Source organism: Perca flavescens, chromosome 23 (genome assembly GCF_004354835.1).
Source record: "Perca flavescens isolate YP-PL-M2 chromosome 23, PFLA_1.0, whole genome shotgun sequence".
In the NCBI taxonomy this organism is placed as follows: Eukaryota; Metazoa; Chordata; class Actinopteri; order Perciformes; family Percidae; genus Perca; species Perca flavescens.
The window spans coordinates 18,368,399-18,388,513 of NC_041353.1; the positions used below are offsets into that span (position 1 = coordinate 18,368,399).

Genomic DNA, 20,115 nt, shown 5'->3' on the forward strand with positions numbered 1-20,115 from the left:
TGTGTGTGTGTGTGTGTGTGTGTGTGTGTGTATGTGTGAATGTCTAGCTCAGGGCTTGCCTTCGATAAGTCGAGCTTCTCATTCTGTTTTGAGATGTTTATCGTTTTCGGACCATTTTGTGTCTTTGGCCCCTTATCACATCCCTCCTAGTGTTAATGCTCCTACACTCTGTGTGTGTGTGTGTGTGTGTGTTTGTGTCATTGATCCAGCTGGAAGCAGTGTGCAAGCTTGTGTGTGTGTGTGTGTGTGTGTGTGTGTGTGTGTGTGTGTGTAAAACAGAGAGAAAGAGAGCAGTAATATTCCAGGCCTTTCATAATGATTAAAGCCTTCATTAAATTTTCATCCCAACCTGCTGTTTGCTGCTAATGGCCTTTGTGAGTCACACAGCCAAACAATAGCTAGCCGGGCACAAAAAAGGGATTTCTATCTCGCGTTCAATACCGCCCCTCGTGGTTCCCCCCCCTCCTCCCTCTCCATTTCCCTCTGCCTCTCTTCATCTTTTATCAGCATCCCTTTTCTTCCTTTACTCTCTTTTCTTTCTTCCTTTCTCTCTTGCTTGGCCTGGGTTTTTGTGTGCGTATGTGTGTGCTGGGTCTGGAGGCACTGGGGCCTTTTGTTAGCGCTTTTCATTTAAACGTAGGGCAGATAATGCTCCGGGTTGGTTTGGAAGCCGCACCACTGTGGCACTCCGCTAATGGGGTCTGTGAAGACACTGCTCTTTCTCTCCTTCACTTTTCTCGTCCTCCTTCTGTCTTTACATCTCCCTCTCCCCTTCTCTCGCTCTTTTTCTGCGCTGGCTGACTCATAAAGATCCATTATTGTTGGTTTTATTCTTTTCTTGTGCAGCCAGTTCACGAGGTCCAGCGAAGCAGCGAACAACCCAAAACACACCTCAATTACAGCTCAGCTCGACAAACAGCCCAGTTTTTTTTTTCTTTTCTTTCTTTCATTTTTCTTTTTTCTTTGTAAAATGTGCCACAACAGGCCTGTTTATCGACTGGAATAAAAACAACCCATACGACGGTGAGAGCTGACCAGCAGTTTCGGCCGCTTTAAAAACCTTACAGAAAAGCCTGGAAAATAAGGTTAGCACATCGCAGCTTGAAATGAAAGCCTGTTGATGTACTGCGGGAACACACACCAACACATGAACACCTACACTTAAAAGACAAATACACACTGTACTGCTGCACTGTTTCTTTCACATTTTGGGCATGGTGTCATACAGGCTGCACACAGTTCAGAGATGTTTGAATAGAAATCTCAGCGCACAGCAGTGGTGGATTAAGAAGCTAAAAGGGGAACGTGGAAGTGTATAAGAAGATCTAGTGGTTGATATATAGCATGCATCTGCCATTGAGGTCTTAACTGCCAAAATGTCTTTGTCACTGTCAATGAAAAAGAAATGTCAATGTCTAAAAATGCCTAAATGTCTGCCAGTTATCCTTGGGTCTGTTCGTGTCGAGATCCAACTTTGCTCATGTCCCCTTTGAATCAGGTTTAATATATATATATATATATATATATATATATATTTATGCATGTTGGGCTCGGGTAGGTTACCACAGAAATTTGGACCCATGAAAACCTCTGATCTGCTCTGCTATGTTTTAACTGACACTGACCTAGGGCTGGGCCATATGGAGAAAATCAAATATCACAATATTTTTTACCAAATACCTCGATATCAATACTGCAATGATATTGTAGTGTTGACTATCAGTGCTTTCACAAAATATTTACACAATGAGATTTTGATAAATAATCATCAGTAATGTGGATATAATGACTAAGTGGGTAAAGGCAAATAATAGAACAGTTACAACAGTCTGGTAAGTTCAGAAAATGACATCACTTTACTGTAATGCAGCCTTTCAAACCAGGAAAAGACAACACTTATGACATATTACAATATCCAAAATCTAAAACAATATCTAGTCTCATATCACAATATCGATATATTGCCCAGCTCTACACTGACCTCCCTGTGTAGCACAGGAAAGGAATCCTCCACCAATAAAGCACAATGTTGTTCATACTATCCCATCAGACGGACACCTGTTGGTAATCTCCTTATCACATTATCACTATCACATGCGTCTCATAGTGACTTAAGCCCCCATGTATCTGCCCATTGACAAATTAGAGCTGGCCATGGGCTAATTTTATCTCTTGACTCCAACTGTTAACCCGAGGCTAAATTTGTGAATGAAATGTGGGAGCTAATCAAGCTAAGCTATGTAGCCCTGGGCAAAAATCTGGTTTAGTGTCTTCAACAGTGTGCAAAATCTTTGTCTGAGGGGTGAGAGAGTTATCCCAAAGGTTACAAAGGTAGAAGGAAAGGTGATAAGATGCATTTAACATTGATCTTTCAGCAGAAAGATAATGTGAGCGTCCCTCCTTTGAAATGTAATGCCGGGAAACATCTAACCTTTAAGGGTTAAGGGAGTTTTGTGAAGCAGTCAGGCTTTTCACACACTCCGGCATACACTACACACACATGAACACAAACACACACAGACACACACACACACATTATTTGTCAGGTTGTGGTAGATATGCAAAGCATGGTGGACAATAGGCCCAAACAGCTGATGCCGTCTGTCTGTGTGCTGGAGAAACAAAGGCTCGCCTCTCATCTGAGTGTGTGTGGGTTCATAGCAGAGAGGGAGAATGATAGAGAGAAAACAAGACAGAAACGAGAGAAGGGACAACAGAGTGTGATAAAAGAGCGGCGCGGTGCCAGAGAGATGGCGGGGAGTTGCGGATCACACATCTGGCCGCACAGGCGTCCCCTTTCATCACTGACCTTCTGGCTCGTTCTTGATCAACTCCTCCATCTTGCGTTGTTTCAGTGTGTCCACCACGTCTGCCAGGCTGCCCTTGCGTCTCTCGGGGGTCCCCAGGGTACCTGTGGCGGAGCCCCCGTCGCCGCAGGGCCGCCCTCCGCCTCCGCCTCCGCCATCCTCTTTGCCCGGTGAGGTAGCATTGTGCTGGGGGTAAGGACTCAGAGAGCTTCCTTTAGTGCAGTCCCGCTCCTGGAAGGGAAAGAAGGAGGGAGAAGGGAAAGGCAGAGGTAAATTACTCGATTCAAAAATGACCTAAACTTTAAGACATAAATAAACAAACCGGGCGGAAAAAAAGGAGAAGGAGGCGGAGGAGGAGCTGGCATACAACCTTCATTATCTCCATCCTCTCCTTTTCTTGCTCTCTTTATTCTCTCCATCTCCGCTTCTCATAGCTCACTGCAACCAACTGTCATCCCTGGCCAGTTATCTCAAGTTAGGGCACACTTCTTCTTCTTCTGTCTCTCTCACATCCTCGGAAATCTGCATTTGACTGACTTGGATGTACTTGACAGAACGAGCACATGAAACAACAGCAGAAAGACTCCGCGCACTCTTAAGAGTCATTCAATCTCTTCATTACAAAGCCTTCAACGGCTCGGCTTTGAGGGACGTCCAACGCTGCTGCACCAAAGCCCAAGCCCAAGTTTTTAGCGCTGCGCTACATTTTTCCTACAATTGGTGACAATTAATGCTGAGGATGCAACTCCATCAAACAGGAAAATCACAAAAATCCCAAAACAACGCTTTGGAGAGGTGTCAAATCATTTCCATAAATTTATGAAAGGAACGACAAAAACAACAATCAGCATGATAAAAACATTTAATATATACAGCTCTGTGGCTTTCGCCAAGCTGTCATGCGGAATAATCATCCTACTGTCTTGTGTCTAAAGTTTACACAGTCACAATATTAAGTGTGACGACGTTTGGGAATCATAATCCTCTCATAAAAAACGTACACAAAGTTGAAGTCCTGATTGTGAAAAAAATTGCACTCTTTTCTAATAAAGTAATTGGACTTGTCTTAAAACTTAGGGATGGGGATCTTTAAGCTATTGTCATCTTTTAAATGACCATGAATGATTCAACTTTGATGAAGTTGGATGAATGAACAGTAAGAAAAGAAAGAAAAAAAAACACGACAGCAGCTGACTGGTAAGTAACGTCTAACACCTTAATCTTTAACCAAATAAAACACTTGTTTGTTAGGATAGCCCGCATGATAGACCTAATGCCGGCTAAGCCCAATCAACAGTGACACTGAGAAGGAGGACAGCGTCAGCTTCAGAAGAGAACACACACTGCCCGTTTGCCACACATGCACATATAGACGAGTGACGTGCTTCGAATGCACCGACAGCCACTCGGGCGCGTACACTATCCTCCTACATGCACGCACAGGTGTCTTCAGGTGTGTGTTGTGCTCTTTAATCACAGAAACAAGTGAGTCAGTCCGTCAGCTCAGCTCTTGGTAGACGCGGGGGGTCAATGGTCCACATGGTTATTCTTTGGCTCATCCAACTACAATATGGAGCACGCCACCTGGGACACACACACATACTTCTCTTTGTCTGTGTGTCGCTGTGGTTAGCACTGTACGTTCCAGCTGCATTAATGACAATACAGTGTATTTGGGCGGAGATTTTTTTTTTTTTTTTTTTTTTTTTTTTTTAAATCATTAACTCGCGGGCTGCTGGTGGAAGTGGAACTTCATACTGAGATCACAGTCCACAATGTAGTCATCTAGAACCCAGATGACCCCAGGTTCTATTATATCTATATATATATAGATATAATATCCAAACACAGTATGAGAGGTACAGCCGACCATTATCACTTTCTACCCTCCCCTGACTCTCTCTCTCTCTCTCTCTCTCTCCCTCCCTCCCTCTCTGGCACTGTGTGTTTCAACACTCTGAATAAGTCAGCACGCTCAATAATTCACTAATTCTCTCCTTGGTGCGCTTGCACATGCATTGTAACGGAGGGACAGAGTGTGACAGCGATGCTATGGCTTCAACAGTGTGTATATATGTATATATATATATATATATATATATATATATATATATATATATATATATATATATATATGACGCGCTGATGAGGTGTCAACCAGTTGCTGTGGAGGCTCCTAACACACTGGCAGAGGGCTGTGCTGCGCTGGCGGGGGACGTGTCTTGTGATCTTAAAGCTCTTGAAAGACTTTACTCTTCTCCGCTCACCACCTGACCTAGTGACGGCTCGACCTGATCCTGTCTTTCCTCCTTTCCATTTCTTTTCCTTCACCCTCTCCTGTTCTTCAGATTAGGGAAATTCAGACTTCAAATGAGCGGCTTTGTGATTACGAGTTGCATCAGCGACATGCAAATGCAACGAGACAGAGGGAGAGAAGGAGTGTAAGTGGGTAGAAGTCAATGAAAGAAAGAAAGAAAGAAAGAAAGAAAAAGAGCAAAAGAGAGAAAGAGAGGTGATGGCATTAGAGGAAATGAGAGAGAGAGAGGAAATGAGAGAGAGAGAGAGAGAGAGAGTTGACAGATACATGGAGAAAGAGAGAAAAAGAGAGAGAGAGGCAGGCATCTTGAAGGCAGCGGTCACACCTGTCACATCCCATTTATCTAATCCAGCGCCTACTTAAAACAGCCGCACTCTTTCTTTCGAGAAAGATGTCGCGCAAACAAAACAAACAGAACAAGAATACGGGGGGGTGCGGGGTGGTTGTCTGATCTCTTTGCTCGGTCGAAAAATCTGCCAGGGAGATGTCATCTCGCCGCGTCCAACAATGAAGGTCATTTCCCAATCAAGGGGAATTAGCAGGGAGCCGAGGTTTCTTCAAAGATCTGCTAAATTAGGGCCCGTGACATTTTTTATGTGTGGAGTCAGACAGACAGCCTTATCCCAGAGGCAACTTAAATGGCTTATGATCCCCCCCATCAACCTCCCGGCATATAATGATAATCCATGTGCCCTGCTGACATTCTTACCCCGGCGATTTGCAAAGTTCAAGACAGAGGGATCTTAAAGACAAGACACAAGACAGATTCCTCTATTGTAAACGGGTGTCACTCACTGCGCAGCCACGTGCTCCTGCAATAACTCGGCTTGCAAAAACTTTTTCTCATCAACATGCATTTATTCATAAGTACAAACAGAAACTCTGGAAAGTGTAAACGTTCATGCCCTGCTCTCGGTGCATGCGTGTGAGCAGGTTTATTTATTTTATTTTGCCATTTCTGTGCGTATATGTGTGACACTGTGAGTGCACATAGCCTGTAGGTGTGTGTGTGTGTGTGTGTGTGTGTGTTAATGTGTAAGTGCCTGCATATATGTATTTATATGCACTGGATGTGGCAGGCTGGCAGTGTGGGCGGTTCTGCCTTTAGTTTGCAGATGTCAATTCTCTTCCAAAATGACTGGAACAAAGTAAAAATTGCGCCTCACTCTCTTTATCCTTTTACAGCCTCTGCAATGGAACCGAATTAAACAACTTTTGTCTTCTTAAGCTCATCTGTGAGGGGAGGTTGGTTTAAAAACACGTAACACTTGCCAGAAAACGAGGAGAAAAAAAAAAATCCAAATGCTATTTTTTTTTCCCTACAGCCAGCACAGATGCCGCTGTTCATGTTCTTTTTTTTGTCTTCCTCTTTTTCCCTTCCTCTTTCTATGTTGCCTGACTGAAGAAACTCTCTCTCTCTCTTACTCTCTCCCATAGCCTGACATGTCTGGGGCTGTGCAAGGTGTACGTGTGAAAAACAATATTTGATGCTTGGCGCGTCGTTATGGATCAAGGCATGGACAATGTGGCAGTGGGAAGAACTGGAAACAGCTGCTCCAAACTAAAATACTCACACACAAATACACACCAAGAGAATGTCACTGATCACTCCTGCAGGGGGGTAAGGACTTAGCTCTCCTGCTAGAGCTGCCAATCTCAACGACATACACTTAACACACCTCCGATTACACTGCCAAAACACACACACACACACACACACACACACACACACACACACACACACACACACACAGCAAATCCCTTTACATGCCATGGTTAAACACAGACGCTGTCAGTTTTGACTTCGAGGTCCCTCAGGCTGGGACAAGCATTACTTTTATCCTCCTGTTCCAACAATATGGTTGAGCTTTTTCCATGGAAAACCACAAATTTTAAATTGTATTTTTTTTTTAATTTGAATGTCCTAATTCTACCTTGCCCTTTCCTTATCTAAAAAACACGCAAGCTGTATTTTGTGTATTTTAAATAGCAGTTTGGCTAAAATGTACGCCAGTATATTTTACCACGACCCCTCGCTGTTGACAGGCAGGCGTGTGTTGATTCATTAGTGCATCACTGGCATGAGAAATTAAGTGTGACCACTGTGTCTCAAGACTGCTCAATGACTGTGTTAAATCTGTCAAATTTACAAACACACACACACACACACACACACACACACACACACAATCGCACATTCAAATTATACAAAAAGAGGACAAGAGATAGCTCAGGGAGGAAAATAAATAAGAAATAATGCCTGATGAAATATCTTTATAGTTCTCTATCGTGGTAGTGTGCATCTGCCTGTTAATGAAATAATTAGTGTTTGTCCATTTTGTCTGCAAGGATTGCCAAAACAAACACAAAAGACCTAGAAAAAAGAAAGGAAGAAAGAAATGCATTTTGCACTACAGATTAAAAAGAAGTTGTAAGTTTGAATTTTCACATTTACTGGAGAATGAAGTCAAACCAAAAATCCATCCTCTGCTAACTCTTCTGCATCATAAGTGGATTGTGTGCTGATTGGCTGACCTCACTGAACTACGGCTACAATCCTTCCCATCAGGCATTTAAACTGAGCTGCTCTCAGCCAATCAGGGTCCGCCAGTACGGTGAGAAATTCACATTAAATAAAACACCCTTTTAGCTGAACTACATTCATTTGCAAACCATTACAAAAAAAAGCACAATTCTCATCTAGAACCAGGGTTTACAAAAAAAAAACCTAAATTTTAAAAGTTAATAACGTGACACCATTCAAGCTTTCTAAAATGTGTGTGAGTGCTTTTTTTTCAGTTCTGTGTGTGCGTGCGTGTGTGCGTGTGTGCAGCTGCAGCAGGCAGGTAAAGCGGCCGGGCCAAAGCCGAGCAGACAGGCGAGGAAGGCGAGGCAGGCGGGATGAAGAGGTCAGTGTGTAGCCGAGTGCGTCTCCGCCGCCGTGTTAATTTACTATGACAAGATAAAGCTGTAATCCCCCCCTCCCTCGTCTCGCTCTCCCCCGCTGCCTCACTCCCAAGTCAACCGGTCGCCTATGAGCCATTTACTTCACCCTATCACTTTACGTCAACTGCCCTGAGAGAGACAGACCCCCACCCCACTCCCCCAGAGTCCCGCCGACACCCCCGCCACACTGTAAATCTACTTCTCCATTTCTCTCTCTATTTCTCTTCATCCACTCTTCCCTGACAGTCAGCAGTGAAGGGATTGGCGCTGTAACCTCCCCCCCACCCCCACCCCCGCCTGCCCCTTTACCTTACTTAACACACATCTTACAACATGCCAAGCAGACAGTCGGATAAGCCCCCATCCCACCCGCTAGACACATACACCCTGGCTTGCCACTTCATAAGCCACATCACCTATTATGCTGTGTATAATAGCCCCCCCCCCACACACACACACACACACACACACACACACACACACACACACACACACACACACACACACACTCTGTCTCCCTTCTGTCAATTAATGGACTCGAAAGCAGTTGTGTGTCATTTTAAGGATATTTACGGATTTTTCTAGCGGGGTCTTCATAATGACTTGGAGGACAGTGATGAGGCCAATTCTGTGCAATATTAATGATAGTTATATATATTTGCTTGAATACATATTTTGTAGTGTAAATATAAAAGATAAATCTAAATCAATTTAATCTAAAAGAACAAGGAATGATGAAACATGATCACTGTCCTCTACAGCAACAGATAAGCCAGTGTGTGTGCGTGCGTGTGTGTTTCCACGCCTGAGTGTTCCCCCATGGTCCCAGGACTTTGGTTTACAGTCGGCACCTGCCACACATGCAGAGTCCACCGTGGGAGGGGCCTGCAGGCTAATCAGCGGGCTAATTACAGAATTAGCTTTCCATTACAGCTCCTTAGCACTGTTTCATTGTTTTACAGCATGCAGGGCATTTATGGTCAGAATGGGGGAAAGGTCGATGGCGTTTATCAGAGCGCTGCTGTGACAAGGTGTGTATCAAGGTAAGGGCTCAGGAGAAGGGAAGACAGTGAGCTGTGTATGCACACTGTGAGTGAAAACACACCATAAAGAGTTCTGGTACAAACATATAGGAGTCGTTTACATTTAATAAAAAAAAAAAAAAGAAAGAAAAAAAAAAAGGACAAAATCCTTTAACCGATGCCCTTAAACGTTAATAACATCTTTCTCACGGTGGATAGTCAACATTTTGTTGTGCAAACATAATTAAAAAAAAATAAAAATAAAAATAAATTATGCATACCAGCAACACGTAATACCCTATACAGTCACATAATCACAATTATGTACTGAACATGCATTGTAAATCACACTACATGTATAGAATGCAGAATGAGTACCATGCAGGAAAACATTGCTGTGCGCGCATGCACACACACACACCTACCAAACACACACACACACACACACACACACACACACACACACACACACACACAGCATGTACACATACAGAGCCATACATACAGCAGCACCACCACCACAATGTCACACTTCATCCCGAAGAAAATGACTCACTGCAATGGCTCAGATTTTGCAGTCACGCAACTGTGCATCAAATGGGCTCAAGGCAACGGCTTGTGGCGCGCACATAAAAGCAAAAACTTGTGAGCCCCTAAACAGTAGCCTTGAAACTTCTTTTTTTTTTTTTTTTTTTTTCATTTCTGAAATATAATAAAAACTCAAGCTCCCAGCGCCAAACTGCTTTTCACACGCAGAGAAAGTCGATTTCTGCCTCTTTAGAAATCTCACTCTTTTCATGTTCAAAAACCAAACATACATTTCATTGTTGTCATTGTTTGAGATTTGTGCCGTTGTTTTGTGTCTGGGTTTAAAAGGGGACTCTCAGTCACCATTAGAGGAGTAAACAACATACCAATGTTAAAGCGGTGTTTGAGATCCAGGCTGTATAACTGTATTAAGTACAAAGGGCTACTTATGCCCTCAGCTCTGCCTATCCCTCTAAAACCCTGGAGGCCAGGATTATCGTGAACATGATCTGATCTGGGGTCTGTGCCCTAGGGGTCACCCCGAGCCTCTCGAACACACATAGGCAGTTTGAGGCAGATGCCTTATGGAAAGGAATGCATTTTGGTCACTCCACACACAGTTCCCATAATGCTATGGAAGATGTAAACAAGAAGCATAATGGTGCCATGGATTCAGTGGCTACAACTTGAGCCCCATTTTAAAATCTTATACTTACATTTTGGCAAGTTGGCACAATTAAAAGTCGAATTGGCTATTAGCGGCTCCTGTTTGCAGTGTACCATGGATGTACAGACATCTATCACTGGATTATGCATATACTGATCAAGATTCTCAAGTAAGTTTTAAGAAACGTCTTTATTTCTCAGATTTCGCAGATGTATTATTAACTCTTGACGGACATATATGACTATATCACACTGAATCTTAACATTTGTGTATCATGTCAGCGGGTTCAGATGTGATTGTGTTATGACTCCTAATAAAAGTGTAGTTTTGACGCAAATTGTGGCAATTGGGTGCAGAAGGACTACTAGGAAGGGTAAAAAAGTGCATATAATATACCAATATCCTTTTTCTTATTATATAAAAACAATATTGAAACTTTTTAAAAGTTTTCAACATGGATAAAGTTTCCCAAATGAGACCAAACTAATGTGACTACACTGGTGGTTTGAGAAGCAAAACCTGAGGCAGTAACACACACTGCGGGTCAGACCAGTTGGAACCACGCGTTTCATAGCTTGACCCTGAGTCAGCGCTCAAGGCCGCCGTCACCCATAAGCGGGTGCTGCTTTCGCAATACAATAAACGAGATGGGATGCAACAATCCGTAGCCGTCCTTACCATGTTAGGGGGGCTGTCCAAGTTGCGGTTGGGGGGCGAGCGAGGGGACACCTTGCCGCAGTAGGAGACCAGGGGGAGGTGGATGACACCGCCCAGTCCCTCGCTATCTTCATCCTCCATTCGCTGTCTGCTGGTTGCCATGGTTACCTCTCCATCTGTCCGCCCATATGGAGAGGCTGGTCGCTTGGAAGACATCCTGGAAGAAAAAAAAATTGAAGAGAGATAGAAAGACAGAGAGAGATGGAAAAACAAAGGGAAGAGTGAGCAATATTCAAAGGATGATATAATAGGTTGACTGGAGTTATATGATGGTGGAAACACAAAGTGTGGACCTTCCTGTGGATAAAACAAGCCCCTGTAAACTCCTGGACTTTACATTTGTACCCACTTTGCTGTGTGCTCACTGTAAAAGAACCTCGCATGAAGACATCTTTAAGTCCTCCCAGCAGAAATTCACCAAATCCCATTCAGCTCATCAACCTGCACTTATTCTCTTTCCTCCCTTTTTCTCTGGATACGTTGTTTTTCTGTCACACATTCAGCTCACTCAGTCCACACAATATCCCCTTCAGTCAGTTTGTGAGCATCCAGCTTTTTGGCAGACCTTCATACACACTCTCAGGTCTTACAGTATGTTTAGCATGGGGTCCATTCAACGTTCACATTTTCAAAAGACGGGGCCATTACTGCAAATGGAGCCCGCTTGCACTGGCATTGTGGAGGAAATGACCATGTCTTGACAATAGTGTTTACATTTGTTACTGTGGCTTTGTTCCCTTGAAAAGAAGGAAAAGGTATAAAGCAACCTCTATTAGGTGAACTCTGTCTCTCACGAGGTAAATTTGCCTCCCTGTACTTCAGCTGAATAGGGATGCAGTGACTATGAGGCAATAATAGAATTGAATGCGGTTCCCAGCATCGCCTGATGCTTTCAGATGCATTTGTCAGCCTTGAAGCCACTGCGACTATGACCCTGGGTAATAGGCTGCTAAAGCTCAGTCGCACAGGGGCCACGCATGACAGGGATGGAGGCGTGGATGGACGGACCGTGAAAACTTGAGGGAAGGGGTGTGCGATTGGAAGCGGTGAAGAACGAGAAATAATCAACAGGCGTCTGACTCTCAAAGTCCGCTCATTCTTGCTCTCCCTTTGACCGAACAAGCGTTTATTTTATTTATTTATTTTTAACTCAGCTGCTCATTCTCTCTTTCACCTAGATCGTCATAGCTTTATCCTCCGTCCATACCTCGTCTGTCTCCAATTTGCTCTTCCTCTCCTTTCTCTCTCAAATTCTTGCCCTCACACTCGTGACTCTATCTGGTTTCCTCTGGACTGTACATCTGGCATTGTTCCTCGGAGCAGCCACTGCCACTAATTCATTGCTTATTTACCTCATGACAGTGGAAAGGCAAACAATATAGAGTGCTGCTCACTGGAGGCGACGAGGAGAGCGACAGGATACAAAACGCAACATGCAGCATTGCCACATCGCGGGGAAACGTTACGGTCACAAATAAATGAGCTCCACTCCAGTGATACGGTTAAAAAAAAAAAAAAAAAAAAAAATACTAACAATAGTGATGTAATTTAATTACCTTTAATTGATTTTGGAAGATTAAAAAAAAATCTCACAGATAATCTAATAATTGAAACCAATTTACAAAGTGCTGTTACTATTTGTATATTGCTGAGAACTTTTATTCCTTTAAAATGTCAAGTTTACACAGATAAGCAGTTAGTTTTCTTTGTATGAGACAGTTTCAGTTTCAATGGCCTACAATCTATAACTTTAACAACGTTTTTGGTACTCTTTCATCAAGGTTAGATTTATCAAACTCTACCTGTCACAATAATGCTGAACACATCAGAATCAGTGTTTTCACGTAGGACAATGTGTACAGACGACAAACACCCACACATCTTTATCTTTCTCCTGATCTTGCTCAGCAAAACCTTAGGGCCATAAATGACCAGTAACGACTTTTTATTTGTTGCGATGACAAAGGACTTAAGAGATAAAGCTGCACGCAGGGTATCATTAAAACCAGTTTGTATTAACACTGAAATTGACTTGTGATAACATTTATGATACTAATGCCAGAATGACTGAGGAGAAAGAAGTGTGTGTGCACATGAGTCTGTGTGCGTGTCATTCCACACACCATCCAATGTAAGCGGCGGGCCCAGCTGTATAAACTACAGGGCTTTGAGCCACATGGCGCGTGCACACGCGCACACACACACACACACACACACACACACGTATGCATACATTAAACAGAGGCCCTTAACACTGCAGTTCTGTCTTCATCACTGACTGTTTACTTTACCTCCTTTCACTCTCTCACATTCAGGCCTTTTGTCACACACACACACACACAAATACACACACACACACACACACACACACACACACACACACACACACACACCTCCCCTTGTGTCCTGTGCAAACTTCTGCCTGGCCATAACCCCGCACACAGACTGACAGAGACACAGACACAGCTTTGAAACCTCTCACCTCACTAATGTTGCAGTTTGGCTCAGCTGCAGAAACCTCACTGTGCATGTAAGGATTTATTGTTGTTGTTTTTTTTAAACAATTTTAACATCCATCATTTAACCACAGTAGCCACACTGACATATCTAGATGGACAAGCAGTCCATAGACAAGAGAAGTTACACATTAACACGGACAACAACACAGATATCTTCAAAACTCTGTGGGCCAAAGACAACACTTTTCTCTTCTAACGGAAATAACTCAAACGCAAACATTTCATCATGCTTTTTGCTGTTTTGTGCTCCTCTTCGTCTTCTTCTTCACACCCGTCCACCCCCTTACCATTCTCTGCTACTACTTCCTCAGAGGTGGGTGTCCATGAATGGGGAGGCTGTTCACAGCTCCTCTCCGGCTATAAAATCCCCCTCTCCCTCCAGTTTGTCTTTGAAGTCGAATTACTATACAATTGGGCACGGCGGGTGTGCAGGTTACGTCGGCTACTTCATTTAAAGTTTGGCAGGGCTGTCACACCGGCGGAGACCTGGAGCAAGCCGCTTGAAAGCGCCGAGCGATGCATGGATTAAAAAAGATGAGGTTTTGTTAAGTATATAAATGGGCTGCGTAGCACAGGTCATAATTAGAAAATATTAGCATAATTTTACCCTGTCCAACAACGCCAAAAATCAAACACCTCACACCAACCAGTCATTAACACACCTAATACATATTACACACACACACACACACATGCTGCTAGCCTTTTCCACAAAGAAGCACAGGGATACTTCAAATGACATAACACCAGTGCAACAACACTGCAGTGTATTTTTTCATTTACATTTACAAATAAAATGAATAAGTAAACTCCAAAGAAACACATTTTTAATGTGCCGTTTGTCTCTTCTGTCCTGCCAAACTCCCACTGCAGGAAACACACACACACACACACACACACACACACACACACACACACACACACACGGTGAGAGAGCTAAGCTGAGATTAAAGCACCACTTCCCCTTGGCTTTTTCATGATTAGCGGCTCCTCAGTTAAGTTCCTCTCATATCACATATGTCCACTGCTGCTAAGTCACTAATCGGACAGCGGCGTACGTCCATTAACAGGCCGAATAATCGCCATGGACGGTGGTTATCCGTCTCCTGGCCTCGGCTTACTGTAATCAACGCGTCCATTTCATGTTGGCACGTCAGCAGCGGCGAGTTTTGCGCACACTCGAGCGTGTTTAAATACAGTACAGGCAGCAAGCTTATGGACGCGTGAGAGAGGCTGCTCACTCACACACAAATCGAATGAATTAAGCAAAATGGGGGCAAAAGATTTGTTTCAGCTTTATTGAAGAGTGAGAGAAAGACAAAGCAGCCATCGCAGAAATGTCACAGGCTATCACACACACAGACACACAGACACACACACACACACATGCCCGGCTCTCTCGCTCTGTGTGTCTGGCTGCTAACATAATCATGGTGCTAACTGCTCTTGTTAACTCCTCTACTCAGAACAAGCTTTCAGGGAGCGTGGGAGCCTCCTCTGGAGAATTCCACAGTAAAGTGTGTGTGCATCTACATGTATGTGTGTGTGTGCGCGTGCGCATGCTCAGCCTCTCTTTAAATTACAACCCATTATTTTCAACCACTACACAAACACACGCTGTACAGTCAGTCGAATGCAATGGTCTACAGTAAAAATAAGCACGGCGGCTAATTCCAAAGTGCTGTCAAGAGTCAAAGTGACATTTGTGTGTGTGGGGGGGCTTTCCTCCCTGCCACATTGTGACTGCTAAGAACTGCCTGCCTGTCACTCAGGTGCGGGTCTATTGGCATGGAAATGCTAGCTATCTTTGAAATTGTTCTCTAAGGGAATGGAAGGGCATATCAAAATAGTTGAGCAGAATGTGCCTTTTAGATAAGGCACCCAGGGCGGTTTGCCCTGAAGGAGCCGACCGCAACATTTACATCCGTATGACACCTCAGGCGGGAATTTAAACAAATGTTTCCCCCCGCGTCGCGCTATCACACGCTTTATTGCCGTCGCTTTTTTTCCCCTCTCTCTCTCTGCATTTGCTACTCCTTGTCTCAGCTTTCAAAACGATTTCTCCTTCTCTTTCTGTCTCTATCTCTCTCCGTCACACACTCTTGAACTTATTTTAACATCGTCTGTCCTCCTGCTCTTTCCCTCTCTCTGTCTTCCTGCCTCTCCCTCTCCCTCCCCCGGTGTTGTCTTACTTACTGTTCCCTCTTTACACAATCAGCTGTTTGTAAGAATGTCGCTCCATCCCGCTCTCCCCTCCCTCCATCCCTCCCTCCCTCTTCTCTCTCTTCTTCTCTATGCAGACTCTTAAGGATATTGCCTAATATCTATTTATAGGCTGTCCTTTTGAACAGTGGGAAGAGTGGGGCAGCAACATAGAGGAAAGGCTGAGATGGAGGGGTAAAGATTAAGAGAGGGAGGACCGGGAGGTGGGAGTCAATGATATTCCTTTTTCCCTTAGTGTGGCTCTGTTAGGTTTTTAATATTGTTGACAAGCATTTGATTTTCTTTATTAGACTTTAAAAGCAGGCGTTAAGAACTTCTAAGCATAAAAGTTTACATTTTGCACAAAGAGTGTGGAAAAAAGCCAAATGTCCAGAGACCTTGCAAATTTCCATATACAAAATGCCAATGTAAAAAATGATTTCCAAAGATGTTTACAGTGTGCATGGTAACGTTGTAAAGGAAACCGTTTCTGCTCGTTAGCATTGATGTAAAATGCTGCTAAATGCTGGATTTTCCCTGATGACTTTCTCCACTGTAAACAGTGTTTAACAGGGAGAACACAGGTCCTGCCTGTATATGCTCATATACATACAGACACACCCTTATATACACACACACACACACACACACACACACACACACACACACACACACACACACACACACACACACACACACACACACAAAAGCGCAGACACACACTCAGCCTCCCACACACAAAGCATCCTCTGTGAGGTACCCTAAATCGGCATCCGACAGCCCAAACCCTGTTTCCTGTCCAGCTTAACCACAAAAGGCAATAACACACAACCTAATGTCACCGCTGTTAATCACACACACACACACACACACACACACACACACACACACACACACACACACACACACGCTGGAGACAGTCATGTGTTGTGTACTGTATGTGTGTGTGTGGAGAGAGAGAGAGAGAGAAAAGGGGGTGGGCGCAAAAGACGTGGGCTAACCCGTCTTTTTCTGTCTCCCTCTGTTGTCCATTCATCCACCCAAAACTTTAGTCACCATCGAGGCATCGCTCCACATACTTTCCTTGTCATGTTTTCACCTTTTTTTAACCTGCTTTAAAACCTTATTTATGTCTTTACAGTGAGTCACAAATGGAAAAAAAGGTTGGATAGATGGACAGAGAGGGAGGGAGGAATGAAAAGGAAAGGAAGAAAGGATCTATCTATCTATCTATCTACAATATATATCTTTCTATCCATCCATCTATCTGTGAACTTTAGGTTGGTTTGTCATCATTAGTTTAAGGCCAAGCGAAGACAACTCGTGGGAAAATCTAGAATGTTGCTATAGAAAAAGGAAGAAGAGAGGCAGAAGGAGAGTGTTTGGGGGGGGAGATGAGAGGAGGAGGGGGGTGAAAAGACAGACGGAGTTAGGAGAAGTGCATCCAGTGGACGGCGGGCCCGCTCCCCTGGTGTTTTGCGAGGGGGAGACGCTGCATAATGTTTATTGAGCGAGGGACAGTGTTTTTCCATTGTTGTGCCAGGCCACTATTTGTGTTGCATATGTTAAGCAATCCATAAAGGAGTCACAACATTTGTCTCACTGACAGCGAGTTGGCCTGCCCCTGTAAACCAGAAACACACACACACAAATACGAGCTCATTCTCTCACATAAATGACAACACACAAATACTTGCACACACACTCCCAGCTGGCCTCTATCTTTCGTTTCCCCCCCCTCCCTCTCTCCCACTCAATCTTCCCTCACTCTCTCCCTCCCTCACTACCTGGAAAGACAGAGGTTTCATTGTAGCGCACTGGGAGCGAGCTCCAGGCCTCTAACACTGTCTCCTATTGTAGATTGGAAGGATGGTAAATGATGTGTGTGTGTGTGTGTGTGTGTGTGTGTGTGTGTGAGAGAGAGAGAGAGAGAGAGAAAGAGGGAGCAACAGTGGGATTACTACAAGAAAAGCTGTCTAAATTGATGGATGGCTGAAGAAATGGAAGAAGAGATGGAGAGAGAAAGAGGGATGTCAAGTGTAAAATCCTGGAACAAACACAAACACACACACACACACACACACACACACACACACACACACACACACACTCTGTTGGAGCTTCCTGCTCTGTTGACAATGCAATACCTCCACCTGACCTTTGACCCCTCCCCTGTGACCTCATGTCACATGACCAGACTCTAGTTATCTTGGAAGGACACCTCTGTCTGTCTCTGTCAGTGTTTTCCACACAAACACATGTTCTCTCTCTCCCAGTCACTTTCAGGACTCCATCACTCTCTCCCCTTTATCCCTCCTCCCCCATCTATAAACAACAACAACAGCAGCAGCAGCAAGAACCAATGCAGCCATATATTTCCCCCCTCCAGTTTCATCTATTGGCTATCAGAGAGGGTCAGCTGATCGCACCGGGGTGGGAGGCCATGGGGGGAGAGAGAGTTGAGGGGTGAAGGGTGGGAGTGTGCTCTGAGAGGGGAGGAAGTGGGGGAGGAGGTGTGTGTGTGTTTGTGTGTGTGTGTGTGTGTGTGTGGGGGGGGTGCTTTAGCATTCTCCTCTGGTATTTTTCTGTCTATCGTTCTTTCTTTCCTTTTCTTTCTTTTTGCCCCCACTCCCTCTCGCTTCGTGGATGGAGACACGGTTATCAAGGCTCTCTGGGGACAGACAATATGGCCCAGACAATGGCCTCCAGTCCGAGGTGGTGGTGGGAGAGCAAGAGGGAGGGAGGAAGGGAGGGAGGGAGAGAGGGAGGGAGAGAGAGAGGGAGGCCCGGACAGGGCCACAGGGGAAGACAGGGGCAGAATGGCGCATTAGTTTGCCGAGCACGGACACTCTACTCAATTACTCCACTCGCTCTCTCTCTCTTCTTCACAGACACACACACACACATTCTCTCTTTCCTCAAACACACAGACACACACACACACACACACACCACTTTAATCTCGCCCTTTTAAATGAGGTACAGAGACACTCACACTAGAAGTAGCACTGCTCACTTAAATTGGAAACAAGTTTTTATCATGGTCCACAAGAATTTCTCTTAAAAACTGCCCATACCGCTATAATTCCAAAATAAAAGTCAATAATAATTCAAACAAATACAAATTAGTAGAGATTCAGTTAGCGCTCCATTAAAAGTCACACTACCGCGTTCAACATTTTACTATTGTAAAAGTATCATCAGCACAATTTTCTACATTCCACTTTATATACTAATGAGATCTATAATGATACATCATATTTAGAAGTTGTTGTTTGTATTAAAATCTTTATATAAATACAATATTTAGTAGATGAGGAGATGGAAATGCTCATGTAAAGTACCTTAAAATCTAACTACAGTAAATCTAAGTACAGTACTTGACTAAATGTTCTTTAACCGCTGAAAATAATCAGATTTAATAATAAAAAAATAAAAAAAAAGTTTGTCTCAATGAAATGAAGTAAAGTCCTTCAGGCTGCTGACACAGTCCTTGTTGCTGAGCGCGACGCAAGTAATGTCAGATTGTATAATCTGAGTTTGTCCTGCTTCAACCGTTCAAAGTGTTGACACAACCACGGACACGGACACACACACACACACACACACACACACAAACACACACACACACACACACACACACACACACACACACACACCCCAATAAACGGAGGGGACAGATGGAGGGGTGTGAAAATCCACCACTGCCATAACACCACATCGACAGAGACCTCTTCCTCTCCTCCCTCCTCCTTCACCTCCTTAACACCCCCACTCTTAATCTCTGGCACTCGCACTTTTCTGTAACCCTGCTTCTTCTTCTAGTCCTTCTTCTTGTTCATCGGAGAGGAATGTGTCAGTTTGACCACATCATTCCCTGCATCTTTCCATCCACTGCCACACTAGCTCCTTCAAAATGTCTCTTCTCTGTGTTTTGGTTGCTTTGGCTCTTTCTCCGTTTCTCCCTATGTGTATATTTCTGTTCTGTTTGTGCGAACAAATGAGGCTGTGTAAGCGAACGCAGTCTGTTTCCACTATTTTCAGCTTCGACTGGAAATTTGTATACGAAGCCGAGCGCTTCGGAGAACCCAAAAAAAAAGAAGAAAAAAATTAAAAAATAGTTCAAATCATAATTAGAATACAAACTTAGAATATCAAATAACATAAATCACAGAGTATTCATGCTTTGTATGTATGAAATAAAACATTTTAACAGCTGAGCAAGTAGAGATGAAAACCATATCACAAGACTTTTGTTGACTTAAATAAAATGAGAATTGAAAAATTATGTTTTTAAGCCTCAAGGTACATTTAAAAAATTTAAATTTCAGGCTCATGCCTAAAAGAACGATAATTTCCTTTCAGAGAAACCTTCTTCTAGAAACTCAGA

At 43.8% G+C, this 20,115-nt stretch overlaps 1 protein-coding gene across 9 annotated transcripts in view; it reads right to left on the reverse strand.

The window, feature by feature from the left end:
* Positions 1 to 20,115, reverse strand: part of sox5 (SRY-box transcription factor 5) — a 247,941-nt gene that overhangs the window by 65,799 nt on the left and 162,027 nt on the right. For all 9 annotated transcript variants that reach the window (XM_028570609.1, XM_028570608.1, XM_028570607.1 and 6 more), the window contains 2 exons: positions 10,966 to 11,161; positions 2,810 to 3,038 (listed from right to left, as the gene is read on the reverse strand). In XM_028570609.1, the coding sequence (XP_028426410.1) occupies positions 2,810 to 3,038; positions 10,966 to 11,160 (424 nt within the window). In that variant the 5' untranslated portion in view covers position 11,161. The remainder of the gene's footprint in view (positions 1 to 2,809; positions 3,039 to 10,965; positions 11,162 to 20,115) is intronic.